Source organism: Mirounga angustirostris, unplaced genomic scaffold, assembly GCF_029215605.1.
Source record: "Mirounga angustirostris isolate CCGP_5_RB_7025 unplaced genomic scaffold, mMirAng1.0.hap1 SCAF_5, whole genome shotgun sequence".
NCBI lineage: Eukaryota > Metazoa > Chordata > Mammalia > Carnivora > Phocidae > Mirounga > Mirounga angustirostris.
This window is the reverse complement of record NW_026991713.1, coordinates 138,320,822-138,345,980: the sequence shown is the minus strand read 5'-3', so window position 1 is coordinate 138,345,980 and position 25,159 is coordinate 138,320,822. Positions and strand designations below refer to the sequence as shown.

The window sequence follows — 25,159 nt, the reverse complement described above, 5'->3', positions numbered from 1 at the left end:
GAACTGGGGCGCCTGCTGGCTGCAGGGGTGGACGTGCCTCTGTGGACCTCTGGGGCTGCGTTCAGGGAGCTCCATTTAGGAGCGTGGAGCCAGGCTTGTGGCAGGCAGGCAGGGTTTCTCCAAGGTTACTTGGAGGACGCAGACGCCCTGACCTCTGGGAGCAGACGGGCCCGCAGGCCTGTGCTTCCTGGGGGCGCAGAGGTCCCAGTCCCCCCATGTGCCATCCTTCCAAAGCAAAGACCTGTACCATGGGGGGGGGCGTGACACACAGAGCCCCCCTCGGTGGCAGTGCCTTCTCTCTAAAGCGGGAGTCCTTCCTGAGTGTCCAAGCCCTCCTGGGCCCGTGAAGAACACACAGGTTCTCTGGGAGGCCCTCCCCGCAGAGGGCAGTGTGGTGTTCTTACCCTTCCTGGCGAATAAGGGGAGGTGGTGTGTGGCTCCCGGAGGTGAGTCTGAGTACAGACTCGCCGAGAGCCCCCTCCCGGGTGCCAGGGACAGCAGGCTAAATAACCCGGGAGCAGCATGTCACTTTGCCTGGCATAGCTGCAGTAAAAATGGGAGGAAAACACTTTATTTTGTTTGCCCTAGCAGCACCTGCCACTTCTTAAAAGCACCATGAAATAAAAGACATCTGTGTCGGGAAGTGAGCCCCCAGGGTGCATCTGAGGATGTGTTTGTGTGTTTTTCTAAACCACTGGCTTTGCAAGTTGGAATCGGGGGCCAGGGAGGCCGCCGTGGGTGCCGGATGCACAGAGGCGCGGGCCCAATGAGCCAGAACTGCCTCTCTGGAGACGCGGCGGGGCTCAGGCCGTCCTCACTCAGCCGTCCTGTCCTCAGGAGGAAGCCGGTAAATGAGGTAAATTAGGGCTGGCCCCAAACGTTCTGCCAGACCTTTCCTCCCAGACCTGAGGCCTCCTGGGCCGGGTCTTCATGATGCCCAATCTTCCGAGAGAAAATGGAAAGACAGTTCTAAGCAGCTGTCTAATGGGCCACATTTCACAATTTCATATGGGAAGTTGGTTCTTGTAGATTCAGCCTGATGAACACTCCAAGAAAAATGAATCCGTTTCATGTTGTTTCTCCTTCCTTCTCTTTCTGAGACTACGTGACGGTGAAGGAGTGCCCTGCGTGACCCTTGAGGGCGGATGCACCTGCCGTCACCTGCCAGGCCGTCCCAGCCCTCCCTCTCTCCTGGGGCGGCTCCCTGAAAGGCCCCTGGTAGTTAATGGGTGCCCTTCCCTTGACTCTCAATTTGATTTGATTCTGCCACTTACTTTCCACAGGGTGTGGCTATGGACCGAGTGTTTGGGTCCCTCAAAAACTCCCGTGTTGAAGCCCCAACCCTAGGGGACCGTGTCAGGAGGTGGGGTCCCCCGATGGGATTCGTGCTCTTGTGAAGGAGACGCCAGGGAGCCCCCCTCGCCCCTTCCCCCAGTGAGGGCACAGAAGACGCTGCCCAAGAACCAGGCTGTGGCTCTCACCAGACCTGCGGGCGTCTGGATCTGGGATGTCCAGCCCCCAGATTGTGAGGAAGAAATGCCTGCTGGTTATAATGCACCCCAGCGGCTGCAGAGGAAGACAGTGAGGAAAACGTTACTCCAGAGGGGAGAGCCGTAGTCTTGGAGCAAAGGTGGCAGGAAGGAGGATGGATTTTTCTGGGCCAGGCTGCAACCGTGTTAGAGAAATAGACTAAGTTAACTACATGTAGGATTTTTAAAAGGGCTGTTTTCCCTGCACCTTCTTTACCTCATCAGTGCCTGGAGCAGCAGGGGTTCGGAAAGTGCTTCCCTTTCCTTCCACTGGTAATTAGAACACAAATGCGGCCTTCCATGGGGGGGAATCAGAGGCCAAAAATAAACCTTCCCTGCATGTGTCTCGTCTGCTGTAGGTTTCCTGGGATGAGTCAGCATCTTCACTGGGACCAGACCCCGCATTATATACATGCTCGGTTTCACTGCCTACCTCAGATGGTTTGCTTGGTGCTGCTTCTGGGATGGGTCTGCGTGTGTGTTTGTGCGTACATGTGTGTGTGTATGTGTGGTGCACACGCACGCACGGTATGTGTTGTATGCACAATGCTTCGGGGATGGGTCTGCATGTGTGTGCACGTATGTGTGCATGTGTGTGGTGCACATGCATGGTATGTGTTGTATGCACACATGCTTCTGGGATGGGTCTGTGTGTGCATGTGTGTGCATGTATGTGTGCACGTATGTGTGCATGTGTGTGGTGCACATGCATGGTATGTGTTGTATGCACACATGCTTCCGGGACAGGTCTGCGTGTGTGCACGTATGTGCGCATGTGTGTGGTGTGCATGCATGCATGGTATGTGTTGTATGCACACATGCTTCTGGGACGGGTCTGTGTGTGCATGTATGTGTGCATGTGTGTGGTGTGCATGCATGCACGGTATGTGTTGTATGCACACATCATATCAGGGATAGTTTAATGGCACTCTGGAGCAGCTCAACCCTTCTTCCTGGAGATGCTAATGTCATTGGACCCGTATGTTGGGTGGGCACTGTCGTTTACACCTGCTCTGCCCAAACCCCCAAGAGGGCAGGTCCTGCCCAGCACTCCGCATGGGAGTTCATCACCCTGGGGCAACACCTACCCCTGGCTTTGTTATACATAAATAACCAAGCTCAGCATTAGTCTCCACAAAGTTGCAAACAAAGGTGAGCAAAGCCGCTTGGACTTGCTCGCACTTCGTGTAACTCCCGTCCCATTCTCCTGCCCTCTCTTCTACAGACCAGGGTGTGTGGGCTGCTGACCGATTGACATGAAGGGGAGCGACTCTGCTCTCTCTGATCTGGGCATTCACACTAGGGCTTCGGGGGGAGGACCCTCCTGACTGCCACAGAGGCATCCAGGGCATGTACGCACGCGTGGCCAGCACATATGGCCTGGCACGGGGCCGGCAGAGGAGAGGGGTTGTGGCTTACGGTCTGTGGTGATCTCGTAGGGTGAGTGGAGCCTGGCGTCTCCGCAGGGGGATGTGCTCACGTAGAGATGGAACAGCACGTTGTCCCTTAGCCGGTAGCCGCCATCCTTGGACCGCTCGAATATCGAGTGCTCTGAGTCCTCCCGCCGCTTGCTAGGGTCAAAGAGAGGGTCCTGGTCACCTGTTATGAACTGACCAGAAAGGCGCCCACCGGGCCCATGGCTTTGCGTGGTTTTGTGTCTTATTTCCTCGTATTTTTCTCGTTGCCCCCTGCATGGTGCTTTCTCCCCGCAGGACCACGTCTGGGGCAGGCGGCAGTGACACGGGGCAAGGAGACCTGGCCGGGCCCCAACGCCCTGGAATGTCGCGTCTCGGGCCCCTCTGTTGTGGAGCCAGCCCCCTCAGTGATGCTACCCCCCTCTCTGCATCATAAAGCCTCATGGGGCTCACGGCTCTGTGTGCAGAGGAGTCAGAGGAGCGGCTTTAAAAGTGGGGAGGGCTTGGCCTCCAGCGCCTGGAGGGACCCCCTTTATTCCTGCACCTGCCATGACCCAGGGTGGTGCACCTGTTCCCCAGCCTGTGATGGGCCCAGGCCTCTGCCCTTGGAAGGCCCAGCCCGAGGGCAGGAGGCTGTGTCGGCCGCGTACAGGCTTCCGGCTGCTCGTTGCTGTCCCCGTTCTGCCCCATTGGTGATGGGTTCTGTCGCTGGGTCCTGAGACCACACGGGCAGCGGTGCAGACATTCCCCCTGGGAAACCCCGAGGCACACCCCCAGCCTGTTTGCCTCCCTGCTCTGCTCCCGGGCCCCACACCATGGTACACATCAGCCTGGAGCTGTGAGTTGGGTGTTGAGGAGAGAAAACCATTGGGCACGTCTGGGAGACCCACACCCCGTTCCCGGCACCCTCGGCGGGCCCGGAGCTGATGGAGGCCTGCGTGCCGGGGGGCTGCTGGCCACGGGGCTCACGCAGAGTTAGCTGAGGGAACGGAGCCTCACTTGGATGGGGTCTGCCCGTGCGCCCTGGGCCTGCCCTGTGGGCGCCATCCTATACAAGCCGGGAGCAGCCTGCATCCCGAGCTCGGGCGTCCGGGCCCAGCTGCCCCCGGTGGCGGCCTACCTCAGGTGCAGCTCTAGCTGGGTGTACAGGAAGTGGACCAGTGCTCTCCTGGCTACGGTCTCCGCGTGGCAGTCGTTGACCACCAGCCCCTGGTCACTGATGTGCTCGCCGCTGATGCACTTGGTCCCTGACGACAGGACGATGACCTGCGCCTGCCTGACGTCCAAGCCTGGGGGACAGAGGAGGCGTGGGAGTGAGTCTGCTCTCCCCCACCAACCCCCGAGACCCCTGCCCTCCTACACCGGGAGACTCGACGTGCGCCGGTGAACATGGCGAGAGGCGCAGCCTGCCACCAAACACACCAGCAGGAGCAGTGCAGTGCCCACCGGGTGGGGGAGACCTGGCGGGCTGCTGGATGTCAGGCTGTGGTTCTGAAAGTGGGGAGCAGAGCCCTGAGCCCGACCGGGCTATGACCGCCGGGACGAACCCCGAAAATCCTGTGACCACCGCCCTCTTGTCCCGTGGGAAGAGAGTTGTATCTTAGAAAGATTTGCCGATGGAAGCATGCCGTGTGCAGGCAGGACGGGGGTGGAGGCCTGAGCCAGGCGGGGACTCCCGTGAGAACAGGCCCCTGGGCCAGTCCCTGTCCCCATGCACGTCTACCCCGGAGTCGCCACTTGGGACTTGAGACAAGACACCTGGGACCATGGACAGGAGCTAAACCTACATCTGGGTCCTTTGAGCAGGCCCGTCTCCATGTCCCCCAGCCCTGGGCCCTCTACCCCTTTGCCTCGAAGCTGGAGCACGTCCCCAGCTCAGGGGAAGTCGAGGCTCAGGGCCTGCAGGACATGTAGATGCCTGTGTCACAGGCTCAGCAGTCTGGGCCTCAGGGCCGGAGGGCCCTGAAGGCGAGCTGGCCGGACAGCAGGACCACCGGCACTCATGTGCGGCACAGTGCCCGGCCCCGGTGCGTCCCTCGGCAGAGGTGCATCTCATGGAAGGGGGCCGGGGTTGTCTGCTCGGGCTGCCCCCTCCCCAGACCCAGCACAGAAGTGGGAGCCCCCCTGGTCCTGGCCTATGCTGCGGATTCTGCTTCCTGAAACTTAAGGCCCATGCACGACAGTGCCCGTCACAGACTGCAGTGAAAACGTGTGCTGTTCTGATTCAGCGCCACGAGGCTTTCTGTTTTCCCTAAAGAGTGGCAGCACAGGTGGGAGCCAAAAAGCAGGGGCTCCATCCCAGCCCGCACAGCTCCTTCCTCCTCTCCCGTCAGGGTCCGCACAGCCCTTTCCCAGGCCCTGCGAGCCCCGGACAGCCGTCTTCCCCGGGCTGAGGGGAGAACTAGGAAGCCAGGCTTGTGTTAGCTTGTGGCTGTCCCATGTGACCCACGGAAGAGATAAACTCACAGAGTGCGCAGAGCTATTGTGATTTTTGAATGCTCTTTATATATGTAAGAGCAGAGAGTTTTGAGGTCAGACAAACTAATGGGGTGGTTTTCTGACCCTTTCTCTGCGCCCAGGTTCCTAGCCATCAAATGGGGCGGTGTTCACTGCTGCCTGGGCATGCCCCCCCGCCCTGGCCCGCAAGTTCCCCTTTCCCACCGCGGACCCGCGCTGAGGCCAAGAGCTGATGGGTCCTTCACACAGTGGAGGCCCCATGATTTACGTGTCACCGGACGGCGCTCATTCTGACCACGGTCCAAGGAATCTCGTCAACAAAAACAATATTCTCTGCAAGAATGGAAGACAAATGAAACCAAAGAAACCTTCAGAACGAACCCCAGACTCATGACTCTAAAATGTGGTGTGTTTAAGGATACCCCAGAACACCACGATCTCAGTTTATTCTTTGTCCTGTGAGGGGGAAGATGACTGCAGCCGGCTTATACCTGGAGTCTGGGCATGGAGGAAAGGACTGGAGCTTGGGATTCCTGCCCCAAGCTCGCCCTGCACTGTCCTGGGGCCCCCTGTAAACACTGAGAGTCCAGCCCAAGGGACCTTATTGACCTCTGGCCCAAACACCGTACGAGTAAGAGGTGGTTATACACTGCTCTGTGCTTTGCAGATTCCAGCTTAATTAAAGCAGGTATTTAGAGTAATGGGAAGTAACATTTATAATTGTTTCCTTGCAGTTTTTCAATATTCAGATGTCTGGTGCATGTGCAGGACAACTTAGCAGCAGAGAACTATTTCTCCTGAGGGCTGGTCTGATGCTCCTCTCTTGATTCTGTGGAAATCGGAGCTGTAGAAGCAGAAACTGCTGTCCCTTCACCCTTCATTAATCCTCAGCTCCTCTGGACTTGGGGCTCTGCCGTATTCAGCACAGTTATGAGGCCCAAGAGATGCATTATTTGCTTATTCGCTTTCTGTTAGTCTCACCTCCTATTGTCAGCATCGTGCCATGTGACGCAGCCCATCCTTCAAAGAATTTATCATGAATTTGGGGAGATGGCTCAGAGACAGAAATGTCCACAAAATAAGGTATTGCGTGATGAATACCATATAAGTCTGCACACAGACTGTCGCTAGGACGAGGGGAGGAGGGGGGGAACTGCGTGCACAGGCTCTGGACAAGCTGGCCGGAGCCGGGGTCCCTGGTTGCACTGAGTTCTTGAAGGAGACGGGGAGGATGAGGGAGGAAGCCAGTCAAAGAGGAGGTGTCGTGAGTCTAGCCTCAGGCTGATCTGGTAGAACACTCTGGAATATGCAGGGGCCACAGGCGCCATGTGCTTGGGGGCAGGTGCGGAGCTCCTCCCCCAGCGCGGCTGTGGCCCTGGCTGCAGCGACCCCCATGAAATGCAACCCAGCACGGGACTCTGGTTATGGGGTCCCGTGATGTGGCTGAAGGACAACATGAGCAACGGTCCCAGGAAACACGGCCCTACTGACTTCTGTAGAATGAATAGAAAACGTGATCAGAGACCCCCTCCCGCAAAGCCCCAGGCCCAGTCAGTTTTGTGGGAGAATTCTACCAACCTTGAAGTAGCGGCTGATTTCAAGGGTATTTATAAAGTGTCCCAGAGCACACGAAGACAAGGAAAGCCTCAGATTGTTTTTATCACGAAATGCCTGTTACTGATCTATCCGCCTGACTGAGAATGCACAGAAGGGAAACAGGTAGCCTCAGTTATAGATACCAAAGATTCTAAATCAAATACTAACCACCGAGCACTGGAGGAAAAGACCAATACAGTAATCACCACAAGGGGGGTTTATTATGGAAATGCAAAAGTGAATTCAATTCAATTAAAGAGCAGTACAAAAATATGATTATAATTACAGACACTGAGAAGACATCTGACAAAGCCCAACAACTGTTTTGATAAAAACTCAATAAACGAAATAGATGTATTTTTCCAATGTGATGTTACACACACACACACACACAGAGGTATACCCACAGGGACACACACACACATGTATAGAGAGGTATACACACATATGACAGGTGTATACACGTACCCCCCCAGTGGCATGCTAGAACACTAGAGGGACGTCTGCGTGCTCAGGAACACGGCAGGAATGCCCGGGTAACTCCGTTCCTTAACATTCGCCGAAGCTATTAGCCGGCACAACAAGAGAAGGAAATTGGAGATAGAGCAGTTGGAACGGAGAAGGAACAGTGTTGCTGCAGAAGGCACTATGACTGTGGATGTGGAAACCTCTGGAGAATCCAATCGGAATACTGCTAGAGATAATAAGAGAGTCAGTAAGGTGATAGGGTACAAGTTAATATACAGAAATCAACAGCTTTCGTACGTACACACAGCAGCTAGTGAGAAACTATAAAGGACAAACAGCCCCGTTTACTGCAGCAAACAAGATAACAGGAATGAGTTTAACAAGAAACGATCAAGATGAGAAATGAATAAATATTTACTCCCCCGAAAGACACCAACAAAACTCGAACACATGGATGTTGCACCTTCTTGGACGGAAAGATTTGATGTCTGGAACCTTCTCCACGGTGATTGATAAGGTTCAATGATTCTAGTAGGAACAGCACAAGGGCTTTGTTTTTGACAAAGCAAACCTGGTTGAAAAGTATGGTTTTGTTCCTTTATTTTTGAACCACGCAAGCTGATTTTTGTGGGTAACCCAGGAAGTTCTGGGAGAGAAGACCAATAGCAGGGCACAAAGCCCAATAGACATCAAGCAGGTTATAAGGGCTCAATAGCAAATTGCCATGGTTCTGACGCAGGAAGTCCCAACAGGAGAACAGAGCAGAAAGTCCAGAAACTGACCCAAAGTCAGAAAGGAATTTACTGCAGGATAGAGGTGCTGAGATCTCAAACCTGTGGGTTGGAGACACTGGAGACACTAGCCCATTAGAGCTATCCAGTAACTGAAGAGCCCTCTGAAAAACAAAACTGCATCTTTACTGTGCACCGTGCACCAGCGTAGGTAACAGGTGGGTCAAAGGTGTTGATGCAAAAGCATGAAGAGCTGCATCTTTATTCATAATCACCCAAACTCAGAAGCATGTCCTCCAGCAGGTGGTGGATAAATGAACTGTGGTCCATCCAGACAATGGAATATTATTCAGTGATAAAAAGAACGGAGCCATTAAACTATGAAGAGACATGGAGGAAGTTTGGATGCGTATCACTCAGTGAAGGACGCCAATAAGGCAAGGCCCCATGCTGCTGGATGGCATTCTGGGAAAGGCGGAACTATGGAGACAGGAAAAGAGGAGGGTTTTCCGGGGGCGGGGTGGCAGTGGAGAGACGGAGCACAGAGGTGTTCGGGCCGTGAAGCTGCTCTGTGTGACACTGGAATCTGGGTCCATGTCCTTATACATCTGTCCAAACCCAGAGAATGTACAACACCAAGAGTGCAAACTGTGGACTTGGGTTGATTAAAACAACAACAACAAAAAGATGTAAACACAGTAGAAGAAAACATGGGATAATCTCTTCATAAATTTGGTGAGTGAAAGACCTTTCTGATTATAACTAAAAGTCTCAAAGCAGTAAGAATTGCTAAATTCAGATGCATAAAATAATTCCGGGAGTTCACTGTCCTGGCGACTCATTGCAAGCAAGCACACCTCATTGTGTCCCAGGGGAGACCGGTGCCGGATCCCTGTGTGCAAACACAGTCGAGAAGAGCTCCAGGACCAGAGTGAATGTGTCTCCCTGGCTGGCTGCTTGCATCACCCTCGTCAGCTCCATGCACCTCCATCCCCAACTTCAGGCAATCTTTGGGAATGTCCTTTTATTTATTTAACTGGGACTGAGCAATTCTGAGCCCATTCAAACCCTTTGAATAGAAATTTTCACAATGCAACCTCTGATTACAAAATTTCTAAAAATAAAACTGTAGGTAAATATACTAGCTAGGGTCCAAGAAGCAAATATCAGAAGTATGGGTTTATCCTGTGTGCAGACTGCCCAAGGGTGCGGTGTAGAAATGAGTTCTGACTCCCTTTTTTCTAGCACTGCACCCACTGAGTGCCACGGCCCCAGTAGTAGGGTTTCCACAGCCTCCCGTAGAGATGGCGGCCCTCCTTGGATGTCCCCAGTAGGATCCTGCACCACGTCTTGCAGTGTCTTCCATGCATGCTGGGGTTGCAGAGCGCCTGCCCTTTCACCTCTCTCCTCACTTGGGCAGACTCTGTGTTTGATTATCTGACTTTTCCTGCGAATCAGTTCCTTCCTCTTGTCAGGGTCTGTTTCTGTCCTAAATTTCCTTTGTTTGGACTGGAGGGGACATAAAATGCCAGCTCAGGCATGTCTCATCCGGGAGGGACATGGGTAAGACTGAAGGGAAACATTTTCACGTTCGACGCAGATTTCTCTCCCTCCAGGGCCTTGGTTAGTGGCCGTCCCCCAGGGCTGTCTTCTTCAAATGCTGCAGGTACTCTGACTTGACGAGGGAAGTACGTGTGCGTACAAGTTCTGTGCACTGCCCGGGGAGCGGCAGGCAGGACGCAACCCGCGCCATGTCCTGAAGTCTGGAGTCACATAACCCTGTTCCTGCTATTCACTCGAGACTTCGCTCAGGGGAGCTGGTCTGCCGTCCCATGTGGAACAAGGGGATAAATCTAGCGCTAGCTAGCTGTTGGGCATGAGAGAGCATCGTGTGACATGTGTAATGGGTGCCAGTCCGAATCTGCTAAAAATGCTGTTATCCGAGCAGTCAGTACTGGAACCAGACTTCCCCTGCGGCGCCCGCTGCTGGAATTACAGCAGAAGCCCAGTGCTCTGTTACTGTCAGTGCAGGAACCGCACCCTCACTAGGGCCCTTCGGTGGGCGGGCTCCTGTGGCAGGAGAGAGGGACGCCGTCGTGGTGGTTGTGAGGCCCTGGGTGTGACGCGGGGCCCGTGGTCTGTGTGTCCGGGAGACCCTGGGTCTCGCGGCATGGGGTGCCCCCAGCCCCAGTGCAGAGGAGTCCAGGAGCAGCCCCGTGGCTCCCCCTACTGTCCCACAGAGCAGTTACCTCCTGCGGCGGTGAATTCTGGAAAACGTAAACATCGGGTTCACTGGGCCGCACGGGAATGAACTGGGAATGCACCTGAAAATCCAGAGTGCATCAAGGCCATCAGCTTTATATGAGAATAATATGAGAAAAAGTACAGAAATAAACAGCTTCATGTTTGCTCCATGTAGAACACGGTTGTTAAACCTCCACCACCCAAGGGCAGTGTTTGATTTTCTTCCCCTGGTGAAATCTTTTGGGCAGTTAAATGCCAGCTTACGATGTCCCCGTATGAAGAGCGCAGAAGTCCCTGGACACCGTAGGTGGGGCCCGCGCTCCTGCAGGGATGTGGCAGGGGTGCTGTCTTCCTCCCTGTTTTGTGTGTTTCCTTGTGCACCTGCTCGCTGAGGAGGGGCCTCTGGTGTTGCAGGAGGGCTGGCCCAGGTCAGGCCGCTGCCCCTCCTCAGCTGGCTCCCCTTGGGGGCCACGCAGGTGTAACTCTGGGGTCAGCTGCCATGATCTCTAGACAAGCCATGTCCGCTCAGCGATGGATCTTCCTTCCCTCTCCATGTTAGGAGGGTGTTGAGTATAACAAGTCGGCATTCATGCAACATGAAGGTCAGGAGTAAAATACATCCTGCAGCTCGTGGTTTAGACCTAACCCTTTAAACCGAAGACTGGGAATTGCTCTCCGTCCTGCTCCTTGTTGTGCAGGAAGTCGGCCCCCGTGAGTGTCGATGGGCCTGAACCTTCCTCCCGCTCATGAGGCTCTGTACCTTGCAGCGTCTTCCAGGACCAACCCTCTGAAATCCAGGTGACTGTTCACTGTCTCCCATCCCTGCTCAAGGCTCTGCTTACGGTCTTTACCCATCTTCCCCATGCCCTCCTGGGTGTAAATGGAAAGACCCACTTTTTTTTTTATGATCAAAGTAATTGCCAGTCACTCAAGGGAGACACCGGGAAGAAAGGGTTTGGGGATCTGCATGCATCTGCAGGAGTCCCCTTTGCTGAGGGGCCTCACCAGGCCCCTCATGCGCTCGGAAGAGAGGCGCTGGCTGTGGTCCAGCTGTCAGGACTTTACCAGGGCTGCCTTACCTGGTGTGGCGCCGTGGCTGACCCCTGACTCAGGCAGAGCATGGCTCGGACAGCGCAGAAGCAGATTTCTTCACCCCATGGGGTCGTTTTAGGTTCAGAGCAAAAAGCTCTGAAGCATAGCAGAACACGTGTCTCATGTTGTTACTTGGGACTTTGAGATTTTCCCTATAAGACAGGACAGCCCGCTTTGTCCACAAGAGTCTGCCATCCTGAATGGAGCTGTTCTGGGCTGTTTTCATGAAGTTCGGCTTTGTAGGCTGTTTTCTTCCCCATCCTGTCTTCAAGAGATGTGCGTTTTTGCTGGGCAGTCATATGTCCCAGGCATTCGTGGGGTGTGCGTAGAGCTGCCCACCAGCTTAGGAAGGGTGTTTGTTAGAGCCACAGCTTCTGAATGTGTTTTGCAGACCAGGCTAGCAAAGACAGGCTGGAACATAAACTTCTGAAAATACGCACCAGGGAAGTCTTTCTTCTGGTCATTTACTTAATAAGCTTAGAAGCGAGGTGAAGAGCATGCATCTCAGCACCAAGCCTCGTGCACGTGTGTAGGGGCCCTTCAGCAGGGTTGCGGAGTCCACTGCCCACCTCCTGGCTCCGCCCGCCTTCCCGTGACTCAAGAAAAGGCACCTAGCCCCTTCATCTCCTTGTCTGTATTTCTTAAAAGCTGTAATTAAGATTCCTGCATCTCCCACTTCTCAGGGTTGTAGCAATTAACTTGATTAGTGTATGCAAAAGTGCTATCAACATTATAAATTTGCATATCAAGTGAAAATCATCATTATTAATAGCTCCTTCAAGAGTCACTTTCCCATGGAAGCACCAGGATTTCTTAACAAAGGAGAAGACAGAGCCATCGCTTGACAGCTTGGCTAAACAATGTCCAGGTTTCTGGCTGAGGAGGGCAGAGGGAGCAACACATTGCTTTTCCTCCTGTGGGATCCACAGGCCGGAAGGATTCCGGAGGGTGTGGAGGGACAGGATGAAATCCCGGCATCGTACGGAGGTGCCATCGAGAGGGAGCAAGCACCTGCAGGGCGGGCCCAGAGAAAGCAGGCGCTGAGCCAGCAGCCACCAAGGGCGGGCTCACCAGGTGACTTTTAATTAAGGACTGTTGGCTGGTCCCCGACCCACCTGGGTCGACGAGGAGGCTTGTGCTTATATGTATCCTGCCTTCCACTGGGGAGAGAGACCCAGTTACAGGGGAAACTGGAGCTGCGCTGCGAGAGTAGAGTTGGTATTTTTCTCACAAATGTGAATATTCACAAGTATGGAAGCCACAAGCAGGATAAAAGAGAAAGACTGACTATAAACAAAGCCGGCTTGATCAGAGGAAGCACAGTCCGAGAACAGAGGAGGCTCAGCTGCTGAGGCTCCCCAGGAACCTGTGAGGAGCGTCACATCTATAAAACGAGAGGAGGAACCTGAGAACAAGAGAGATGTCTTGAGTGATACACATTGCAGAAATTAAGAAGCAGCGGGCATTTGAAGAGCTGTCAGGGAAGTTTCAGAAGGGCCCAAGGACACAGAGGAAATGGGTAGATGCACCAGGAATGGGAAGAGACCGAGGATCCGGTCAGAATACTGAAAATTGGACGAAAATGTGTGTAAAGGAAGGAATTTATCAAAGAAATAATATGAGAAAAAGTACAGAAATAAACAGCTTAAATAAATCAGAGCAGGTGCGTGGCTCACGCCTACACACATTCTTATGAAATTATAGAACATTCAGTTTACAAAAAAGGGCCTTTCCCCTCCGTAGGCAGGGCAGGGCGATCCGGCAGAGACGTCAGCCAGATGTATCTGGTTAGAAACATTAGGTAAGAGATAATAGAAAAATCCCCCCCAAGATGTGCAGGGAAAATAATGTCAAGCGCAGAATTCTCCCCAAGCAAAGCTGCTGCAGGAGCTTGAGAGTGTGGTCGGCATGCGGCCTGTGAGCGAGCATGCCCGGTTTCTGTCCCCACACGTTTTGACGGTGTTTCTTGAGGTTGCATCTGTCAGGCTGGGAGAAGGGAGGAGAAAGCGGAGAGGCTGGTGCTGGGGTGCGGCTGGGGCCCAGGGAAGGGCGTGGGCCTGTCCGCAGACATGGGGACTCGTTGGCCAGCAGGCGTGCCAGAAGCACTTCCTTCCTTTCAGTGAAAGAAGAGAAAGCAGAGCACCCGGAAAGCACACAAAAGACTTCAGAGGCTCTCTGAGGAGGTCTAGCAACAAATGTGGGTCAACCCTAAATGTGAGGCGGCTTTGAGTGAGTGGTGGCAGGAGTGAGAATGTACGAGCGCGGCCCCTGGCGCTGTAGGGACATGGTGCAGGGACAGCACAGGAACCGCGGCTCAGCCTGCGCTCGGCAGTGGCCCCTACCGCGTCCTGACCGCGCGAGGCCGTGTAATGCTTTCCAACATTTAGGCTCACCGGACAGAGGATGGAAGGCTGAAGTACGGCATAGAAGAGGCTGTAAGCGCTAGTTACCGTAACACAAAAATATGCGCGTAGTGAGACGAGGCGGCTCGCCAGGCCGGCCAGGGGGCCGACGGCGCGCTCTCCGCTTGACAGCATAAGGAAGAGAAGTGTAAGCATGTTACCTGAACCCATGAATGTTACAAACACGATCATGAAAAAGCAAAAAGCGTCAGATTTTACCAGCGCAAATCAATATTCAGAATTGAAAAAAATGGAAATACAGAACAAATATAGTGTTTGGAGTCACGAGGACCCAAAAGGAAAGTGATCAGTGCCAGCTTCACTACCGGGCCGGTAGGAGAACGCCGTGTCCCTTCCCGAGCTCCCTTCTGCTTGAGTTTTTACCAGATACTGCGCTATTTGGGTAACAGTAAGAACTGTTCTATCCGTAAGCAAATGTCTCTGCTACCGATTTGTCCTACGGCCTCATCAGGGGAAAGCACCTGCAGGCGCTGAGTGATGTGGACGAGCTGGTGTCCCACCTGGAAATGGGAGGCATCGCAATCAGGTTTTCCTTCAGAATCCACACACGTTTGTAACTTTGTAAGTAAGTAAGAGCATCCTTCCCTCTTGGAGGTTCCTGCGCATTTGCTTAAACACCTGAGCTAGAAGGAAGGTCAGGTGTCACAGCAACTTTAAGTAAATGGTTTTTACAAAATATTTCTACCAGTGATTTTGCACACATCTCCCTAATCTCTTGTTAATCAGTGTGTTTATGAAACTTTCTCTTTATAACAAGAAGGCAAGTTTCAGCACTTTATTCCTCAGTGTTTATAGTCACTAATTCGTGTACAGTCTCACTTCATAGAATAAATTCAGTTCACGTAGGTAAATTGCCTGCACAAAAACCAGCGTATTCACTCGCCATTTTCCCATGAGTCTTTGTAAAATGTTACTGTTTTCCAAGGGAGGTCTGAGAGTAGCTTTCAAGACTTCCTGGAATTGAGTTTTCCAGAAAAGTGGGAAGATATTGGACAATCAGCTCCAGAGCTGGGAAATCCTGGAAAAACTACTCAGCAGACCATAGCGACCTAAGCGCTGGGGTTGGGAATAGAGCCCAATGGAGGTGAGACACAGGTCCCTCCCTTTCACCTTCTATGCTCCTCCCTTCCTTCCTCCTTTCCTTTCTCCCTCCTCCTCCTCTTCCTTCCTTCTTCCTTCCTCTCTTCCTTCCTTCCTTCCTCCCTCCCTCCCTTCCTTCCTCCCTCCCTCTCTCCCTTCCTCTCTCCCTCCTCCTCCCCTCCCTCCTTCCTTCATCTCTTCCTTCTTCTCTTCCTTCCTTCCCTCTTTCCTCCCTTCTTCTTCCTTCCTTGTATCCTTTCTTCCCTCCTCCCTTCCTCCCTTCCTCTCTCCCTCCTCCTCCTCTTCCTTCCTTCCTCCCTCCCTCCCTCCCTCCCTTCCTTCCTTCCTTCCTTCCTTCCTTCCTTCCTTCCTTCCTTCCTTCCTTCCTTCCTTCCTTCCTTCCTTCCTTCCATCCTTCCCTCCCTCTGAGTTGCCAAGAGGCAGATTGACCTAAAGTCACATGGCTAGTTGCAGGTAGAGCTGGGAGTCAAACCCAAGCAATTGTCCTTGGCCAGCACCATCTGTCACGGTTCCCTAGACCGTATCCTGAAGTGGAGGCTGTGTCTTTTCTTGTCACCCCCTTGGGTGTGCAGAATGGTGCCCCACATGTAGATGCATCCGGTCCACGGCTGCTGGCTGCCGGAGAAAGGAATGCCAGGTCCAGCGGGAATGCTCTTGACTGAGGTGGACCCTTAGCCCTCAATTTAGAATATTTCACTTTCTACACGGAGGCAGACATTTGAATATATGGAAGGGCAAGTGTCGGCAGCTTGGGCAGAATGCCGGCCCCGGATACAGTGGTGTCACTGACGAAACAGAATTGCCTTTGCCTTAGCACATTGTCCTCATAAAGTCATCGTTACCTTTCAGAGCACTTTATACGCCCCATTCTCCTTCCCCAATTACAGCAGGGGAGGCATTTTTCATTCTGTTTTACTAAGATGCCCATAATGGAAAGGTTGAGCAATATATCCCCTTGCGCTAAAGCCCTGGGGTCCTGAGTGGCTCTGCCCCTCCCCCAGCGTCCTGCGCTTGGCAGAACCTGAGGGGCCCTCAGGGCTAGAATGGTAGGAAAAATATGCCGACTCTCTGGTTTTTAACTGATTTTCAACATACATATGTTTGGTCATCATGTAGATGGTCTTTGTCTACACACGCAAATCCTCTTTGTGAAACTTAACCCAAAGCCAGTTATTTCTGCAAGCATCATTTTGAGTAGGTCATGACCAACTCATGCCCAACTCTGGAATCAGAAAGAGTACACAGTTCAAATGACCAACTGGTTAGTTACCATTAATAGATGTTTTCACCAAAAACTGATTGCTGGAAGTTAACCCTTGTGTCTCCCACCCTGGCTGTCCGAGGCCACAACCTTCCCTGTGGTCTGGACGTCCCCCTCCCATCCTGCCCCATGTGTGGGATGGGGTTCCACGTCTGTGAACCGCTTGGCGGAAGGAGTGCCCACCGTCTCCCGTGATGGGGCTCAGGGGGTGGTTTGCACCCCAGTGGGGGCTCAGACTCCCTGCCACAGGCCGCCCCCTGTGCACGGAGGAAATGCAGGTGCCGCGGGGAAGTGCGAGGTGCACGCAGGCAGCCTCCTCACCCCTGCCTGAGGCGACTAATCTGTGGCCTGGCCTGACCTTGGGTTCCAGCTGTACCAACATCAACAGTGCACGGTGTTCTCAACCACGAGGCGGGGAGCCTAACAGGGAAGACACGGGCCAGGTCCTCACGCGGCCCTTCTTTGTGGGAGTCGAGGCATGCGGGCAGAGCCGGTCTGAGGAGGTGTCAGCATGCTTTTGCTGATCATCTAGAATCGGCACTGAGCTCTCTGGGTCCTATTGTTGTTTTTCTTTTTCACATCTTCGTGTGGAAGAGAGACTCGTCTGGTTCCCAAGGTCAGGCAGACACTAAATCTCCTGTCCTTGCGGATGGGATCCCACAGGGAAAATGAGAGGCATTACCTGTGGTCATGACGATTCCTGCCAGTGCTTTGTGGCGGGCGTGCGCGGACGCCAGGCCCACAGTCAGCTCGTGGAACTTCTGCGTGACCAGCTGGGACACGGAGTCTGCGAATTCCTGAAAGACACAAGCACCAGGCCTCTTTGACGGCTGAGCCGGTGGCATCCTGGCCTCCCCCCTCCTCCGAGCCATGTCCCCATGTGCGGCATCCGGAGGCCACCGTGTGCACTGTCCCGAAAACCCACGGCCCTATGGAGACCCATGGCAGGCCTTGGTTCTGAGTGGGGAGCCCTGGCCTGGCCCCGCGCCTGAGCAGAGCCTGCCCGTGGGAGGCCACAGCCACTCTTGCCCTCCCCTGCCTCGTGGAGGGGCCAGCCTGCAGCTCTCGTTCGGGGAGCACTTGTGTGAGAGAATCCTGAGCAGCAGGGGGCTTGCACACCCCGGACACTCGGCTCCCTGGCTTCTCAGTGTGGGAGAACCAAGGTAAAAATACCCCACAGTCGGGCGCCTGGGTGGCTCAGTTGGTTAAGCGACTGCCTTCGGCTTAGGTCATGATCCCGGAGTCCTGGGATCGAGTCCCACATCGGGCTCCCGGCTCAGCGGGGAGCTTGCTTCTCCCTCTGACCCTATCCCCTCTCATGCTGTTTCTCTCTCTCTCTCTCTCTCTCTCAAATAAATAAATTAAAAAATTAAAAAAAAAGATTTAAAAAAAAATACCCCACAGTCTCAAGTACTTCCTGGCCGAGCTGTTCCCTGTGCTCACCCCACAGTCTCCCCCCTTACTTTCTGCACACATGCACAGGCACTCACAAGTGCACTCATGAGATGCAGGCACAGTGCACACACGTATGTGCACATGTGCACTCACAGACACACATGCACACTGGTTTACACATGCACACAGTGCAGCCAGAGATAATGCACATGTACACATGCACTCAGAGATGCAGGCACACATGCGTCGTACACACCCATGCACATGTACACGCACACGTGTGCACACACTCTCAGAGATGCAGGCACACATGCGTGGTACACACCCATGCACGTGTACACACACTCAGAGATGCAGGCACATGCGTGTGGTACACACCCACACATGCATGTGCACACACATGTGCACACACAGATGCAGGCACACGTGTGCGGTACACACCCACACACGCACGTGCACACATGTGTACACACTCAGAGATGCAGGCACACATGCGTGGTACACACCCATGCATGCGTGTACACACTCAGAGATGCAGGCACATGCGTGTGGTACACACCCACACATGCATGTGCACACACATGTGCACACACAGATGCAGGCACACATGCGTGGTACACACCCATGCACGCATACACACACTCAGAGATGCAGGCACATGCGTGTGGTACACACCCACACATGCATGTGCACACACATGTGCACACACACAGATGCAGGCACACGTGTGTGGTACACACCCCCCACACGTGCACACATGTGTACACACTCAGAGATGCAGGCACACATGCGTGGTACACACCCATGCACGCGTACACACACTCAGAGATGCAGGCACACGCGTGTGGTATACACCCACACATGCATGTGCACACACACAGATGCAGGCACACATGTGCGGTACACACCCACACACGCACGTGCACACATGTGTACACACTCAGAGATGCAGGCACACATGTGCAGTACACACCCACACACGCACGTGCACACGTGTGTACACACAGAGAGATGCAGGCACACGTGTGGTATACACCCGTGCATGTGCACACTTGTTGAATTTTCCTAGTGTGACCTGTGTCCTTATTAAAGCAGCTCATCGGCAATGACTAAGGCAGTGTGGCCCAGGAATGTGGTTTTCTTGGTGTCTTCCTCCCTCCCACCTGGCCCCATGGTGGACGTGTCCCTTCTCTGCTGGAGGAGGCAGGCTGGGTGGCAGCGCCCTTCATGGGCGTTGGAGACAGAGAGATCTGGTGTGAATTGCATGGGCCCATCTTTCTGATTTATAAGGTAATCCTCTTAATTTCCATCTGACGGTGCTTTCGTGAGGATTAAATGCATTAATGTATCTGAAATGCTTAGCATGCTGCCCCGTGTTTCGTCAGTGCTCAGAAACGGTGCCTGTTCTTTCATCATCATCATCATTACTAATTATCATTTCCCTGGTCGCTGCAGACACTAGCTGCATCCTCATGTGGTTATCCATGAGGGGGGCACGTGGTTCATTTCGGGATGGGATGGAGCTTCACTTTCCCGCCAGGTGTCCGGATATTGTGCTACAGATAAGAACAGGTCTCAATAAAGATGCAAAAGACAAATAGACAGTTTTTTTAAAAAAAATCACACTCACGGGCAGTAACACCTATTCATATGGAAACAGGCCTGCATCCCAGACTCTGGAAACCTGCGCGGAACAACACCGAGGTGTTGGCTCCTGTCTCCTCTGTCCTGTGGGGGGCCTGCTGCCGTGGCGGCTCCCGAAACCCATAGTGCTGGGCGCCATACGGGTGTGACGATTCGGGCCTGGCAGGTGGCGAGGGGCCCTCCGTTGGGCCTGCTGGGCCTGGGACGTGTGTGCTGCGGGGGGTCTCCCCCGGCTGGGCCCCTGCAGGAACCCAGGCTGCTGGGTGAGGTGCCTCACCTCTGCTGGGAGCTGTGTAGTCCATCCTGGGGTTGGCTTGGGGTTGGAGGCTGTCCTGTCCTTTGTGACCTGGGGACAGAGGTCCAGAGAGAGTGGGCATGTGTCCCAGGCACATGGTGTATGGGTGTCCTTGGGTGGCCAGAACCAGTGACCACCAGCGGTCTGGCTTAGAACCACAGAAATCTGTCCCCTCTGGAGACAGCAGCCGGAGGTCAAGGTGGTGAGGGCTTGTCTCCCTCCCATGGCTCCAGTGGAGGGTCCTTCCTTCCTCCTCCAGCCTGTGGGGGCTGCAGGCGTCCCTCCCGTGTCTGCCTCCTCCAAAGACGCCTGTCACTGGATTCAGGGCCACCCTGATCTCAGATCCTTCGTGTCACAGCTGCATGGCCCCAGGCGCAGGCTCTGGGGCAGGCCACGGCATGCCTTTTTGGGGCCATCTGCAGACCACTTCACCTTGTCATCAACACCTTCCACACTCGTGCTGTAACCCAGAGGGCGACGGTTTTCCACAGGAGTGTGAATTTGGGTAAATTCTGTATGTCTTGGATGAGCCCGACTTCTTCATTTGCATCTGTCCCTCGAACAGTAGCAGGTGTGGGCACGGGACTGGTAGTGTCCCTGGCGCCCTTGGCCCCCCACCACCAAGGGAAGGTTTTATCAAGTCCCGCCTTCAGATGGATGCTGGTGGGCACGGGGGCTGAGCTCCGACTGAAGGCACGCGAGCAGGGAGCGAGGCTGGTGAGAACAGGGGTCCCGGGGTCTGCAGGCTCTGTGGCGCCTCGGTGAGCACTACTTTCGGAGCAGGAGCCTTTGAGCCCTGTTCTTGCAGGACCAGCAGCAAGATGCAGCCAAGCATCACCTGCCTGGCTGGGAAGGGGGGCTCTGACCTGGGCGTGGGCCGAGGGCTCCCATCCAGGCACAGGGGTCCAGAAAGGCGTGAGCAGAGCTGACGGCTGAGAGGGACCTTGATGGAGTGGTGGGCCTAGGGTCTTTCCTTCTGCAGACGTCCAGTGCTCAGGTCAGGGGATGAGCTTCGCCGTCCGCCCTCCGGCTAGCTCTGCAGCATGCTGGCGGTCAGCGGAGTGTCAAGCCGCTATTCCGCTGGGGACCTACGTGCTGGACCTACCTTCCTGCTGGCGGCACCTGCAGGTGGCTGGTTCCATGCATTTTATTGCTAGGATGGGCTTCCAGGGGCTGCCCGCACCTTCTTCTGGCTTCCCCAAGGTCTGAAGCGCCTCGCGGGCGGACTCCTGTCTTTTGCTCCTCCAATAACATTTCTTAAAATTGAAGTATGATTAACCTATACTGTTATATTAGATATTAGTTTCAGGTGTACAACATTCAACAGTTCTGTGCGTGCCTCAGTACTCATGATGATAAGTGTACTTTTAATCCCCCTCACCTGTCTCCCATCCCCCACCACCTCCCTGCTAGTGAACAGCAGTGTGTTCTCTAGAGCTAAGAGTCTGTTTCTTGTTTTGTCACTTTTTTCTTTGTTTTTTTCTTCAATTCCACATATGAGTGAAATCATATGGTATTTGTCTTTCTGACTTATTTAACTCCATATAATACCCTCTAGCTCCATCCGTGTTGTTGCAAATGGCAAGATTTCTTTCTTTTTTATGGCTGAGTAATAGTCCATTGTATATACACCACATCTTCTTTATCCAATCATCTGTCGATGGACATCTGGGCTGCTTCCATATCTCGGCTATTGTGGACATTGCTGCTATAAACATCGGGTGCATATCTTTTGAATTAGTGTTTTCATTTTCATTGGGTTTACTGGATCATATGGTAGCTCTATTTTCAACTTTTTGAGGAACCTCCACACTGTTTTCCAGAGTGGCTGCACCAGCTTGCATTCCCACCGACAGTGTAGGAGGGTTCCCCTTTCTCCGCATCCCCGCCAACATCTGTCGTTTCCTGACTTGTTAATTTTAGCCATTCTGACTGGTGTGAGGTGGTATCGCATAGAGGTTTTGATTTGTATTTCCCTGATGCTGAGTGATGCTGAGCATCTTTTCATGTGTCTGTTGGCCATCTGCATGTCTTCTTTGAAAAAATGTTTATTCAGGTCCTCTGCCCATTTTTAACTGGATTCTTTGTTTTTGGTTTTTTATTTTAGGGTTGATTTGTAGAAGTTCCTTACATATTTTGGATATTAGCCCCTTGTCGGATATGTCATTTGCAAATATCTCTTCCCATTCAGTAGGTTGCCTTGTCATTTTGTTGGTGGTTTCCTTCTCCAGTAACTTTTCAAGGTGCCCGGATCAGATTCCTATGCCTTGTGTGCTCTGAAGAGCTGTTCCAATGTAGTTTTGATTGTCCTTTTTCCATCTCTTTAAAGTGAAGTTTCGAATGTCCAAGAAGTGAGGAGACTGTCAGTGCAGGAAGCATCTTGCTGTTCTGTGTGCCTGATGGACCCTGTGAGGTTCCCAGAAAAGGTCGCCCCCAACCGCTGGCTACACAGAAAAGCGACTTCATTTGGAAACTAGAGGCCGCTCTCCTTTGTGCAGAGGTGCAGGACGGATGCCCTGCATGCCAGGGTGGCACCTGCGTAGCCTGCTGAACCCCCCAAAGAAGGGGCTGACACGGTTTCAACACGGGGATTCGGGGACACACACGTTCCGCCCGTAGACCCGTGGGACGGGGTGTGGTATGAGTGACCTGCGCGGGTCTGGCTGTTGGGGGGTGTGGGGTGCCCCTTCTCCTTCCTCTCTTTCATGGGTCCCCTGGCTAGAGCCCCTGAAGGTGGAGCTACCGTGGGGGGCTGGGACACCAGCCGCCCACCCGACGGTAGCCCCATGCTCTCGCTGGTTTCGAGGGCGTAGGTTACAGCAGGAGCATCATTAGTCTAGTATAAGGAATGAGAGGGATTTATTGTAAAAAGGTAGTTAAACCGGACAAATCAGAGAAAAAGCGAAGGGTGCACAGAGCACCATACCGCCCAGCTGACCCGCCAGGCGTCCTAGATCCCGGTGAGCGACCTCTAACCCATGTGCCCTTTAGGGGATCTTGGGGCCCTGGGGCCCCGACCGGGTAGCTTAGCAGCTCTGCACGGTTCTGCTGCCAATGAAGAATGTTCTTCATGTGTGAACAGCCATTACTGGGCTTTACCTGACGCATGTTTAATTTTCGTTCGGACTGAAATGCGCCATGGGAAATACAGATGCCGAGCCGCTCGCTGGTCCGCCTCTGAGCCACCTGATGCGCGCAGGCTCTGCTGGATGCTGGATGCAGGGCTGACGGCCAGAGCCACGGTGGTGGGAAGGACAGGCGGCTCGCGGCTCTGAGGGGTGCGCACGTTCTCCTGGCCCCCAGCCTCAGCCCCCTGCCCTCTGACCTGGGTGTGCCCCATCTCCTCCCCTATAGTCCTTTCACTTTATTCTTTTTTTCAGGGGTCCTTGACGTTGATGTGAAGCACATTTCTCACGTCTTATAAACGTGAATGTAAAAAGAAAGGCAAAGTTTTCTTCAACTCTGCTCACTTCGGGTGGTGGCTTATCTTATTGAAACATAGAGAAGACTTTAGTGAGCTGCTTGAAATTTACCTGTAATACGTAACTGGTGTTATATGAAAGCATGCTTGTGGTTTTGCAAGGAGGGATTTGATGGACCCTTCGTTTTCCTGGTTGTGAGAGTGGAAGGAAGAGAAATCGGAGAGCATGGCTTGCAAGTTGTCTTCATCCAGACTTGCAGGAGTCTTAGCGAAATTAGACGTGCATGGGCTTGGGAAAAGGCCTGAGGAGCCTGCCCTGCTCTGAGCCGCCTCCTCCCTGGCCCGTGCCCCCAAGCCGCTGCTATTTTGGGGGATCGGTTGCTAATTCAGTTGCATACACGATTGCAGTTTGCATTGGCTTTCTCAGTTGCGTTTGTGTCTGTAACTGACGTTGTGCTTGATTACGTGGGGAGCTAGAGGCTAGATGGAAACTAGAATTCACGTGGGGACGCATATACTCACTGTCTAATTTAACACCAGCCGTTTTTTATGTTTTGATCACTCGGGATTTAATATAGACAGTCAACTTTGGTTACTGCAAACCCACCTAATCAGATGGTGAAATAATCCATTTTCTTCCCCACCTGGCACTTGGTTTATAGTCAAAGCAGCTAAATGGCTTAAAAACAGCTCATGCCACTGATTATTTTCATAAATTCAAATTCCAGGGTGCACCCGTGGGCCCCGGGAAGTTCATTTAGCTCCCCAGGACAGGCGAGTGCATCCCGTTAGGACACATTATTTAACTTAAATAGTATTTTTTTCAGCACATGAGTCAAGCTATATCTTAGTATTGCTTCCTAAATTAACGTAAGACATTTTCCCTGGCGGCGAGCATACAAACCCCTCACTGTGACTCAGAGCAGCCCCCACCCTTGCTTTACCGAGGCCTGTGTGCAGGGCTTGGCGGGAGCTGTGGCGCTTACAAACCCATACCCCATCTCTGTCCACGAGACCATCACAGACCGCCGACGGCGGACCTCCTCATCCCTCTCTCCACAAAGTCCAGGTCCAGCTCCTATAGAGGCTTCCACAGTGAGCAGGATTCTCCTCCAGACCCCAATGGCTCTTAGAAGCTGTGTCCTTTTTTGGTACATCCTGAAAAGGTAGTTTTTCTTTCTCTTATGTATGTCATATATATACAATGTCCCTGTGGACAAGGGGGTCAATATTTTTACTGACTGGGGGAGTGTGAACCACCACGTGGATCACATGCCATGGAGATGGACCACGACACGTGTCTTCTGTGGAGCTCACTTTTCAGGGTGGGGGACGAGGTCCGATGGTCTGAGTGTAGGATTTGTGCAGCGTCATGATGAGAGGTCAAAGCTGCAAGGCCGCCAGAGGTAGATCTTGGTTCCAGACCCAGGAGCTCCTGCGGTTATTCTGTAGATGTCCCCAGAGTGCCTCCTCGGGCTCGGCGGCTACGTAAGCAGTGGGGACACAGCGTGGGAAGAGCATAGGACCCATGCAGCGAGTTCTGGCTCTGCTTAGGAGGCAGAGGGGGGCCCGTCCCAGGCTCTGACCAGCCACAGGTTGACTGTGAGGACGAGGTCGCCACCGGCAAGGTTGAGGTACTGTGTTTACCGACAGCCATTGTTCCTACGGCCGTGTCCCCCCGCGCAGAGCCCCCAGCACATGGCCCCGCGTCCCCCCACGCAAAGCCCCCAGCACACGGCGGTGTCCCCCCACGCAGAGCCCCCAGCACATGATGGTGTCCCCTGCACAGAGCCCCCAGCACACGCAGAGCCCCCAGCACACGGCGGTGGTCCCATCTTACGGCTGCAGACACAGAAGCTCAGCGAGATCGGGGACCGGCCACAGTTGTGAAGCAGGCAAGAAGCTGGGTGTGATGGAGTTGTGTGTGTGTGAGTTCTGCGTTGTGCTGTCAGCCTGTGATGTCTGCTGCTCTTCTGGGGGCCGGTTCCTCAAACCTCAGAAAACAGCTTTAATCTAACCACACTCTGCAAATCCTCCGAGATTAAAGCTAAGTGCATGGGTGGTTCGCTCAGATGGTGCCCCAAAGC

The 25,159-nt window shown here is 53.6% G+C and overlaps 1 protein-coding gene across 1 annotated transcript in view; it reads right to left on the bottom strand.

Moving 5' to 3' along the window:
• Positions 1-25,159, bottom strand: part of ADARB2 (adenosine deaminase RNA specific B2 (inactive)) — a 126,545-nt gene that overhangs the window by 34,549 nt on the left and 66,837 nt on the right. Inside the window, exons 4-6 of the mRNA XM_045870362.1 lie at positions 17,000-17,114; positions 4,065-4,233; positions 2,949-3,100 (exon numbers count right to left, since the gene is read on the bottom strand). Coding sequence (XP_045726318.1) covers positions 2,949-3,100; positions 4,065-4,233; positions 17,000-17,114 — 436 coding nt within the window. The remainder of the gene's footprint in view (positions 1-2,948; positions 3,101-4,064; positions 4,234-16,999; positions 17,115-25,159) is intronic.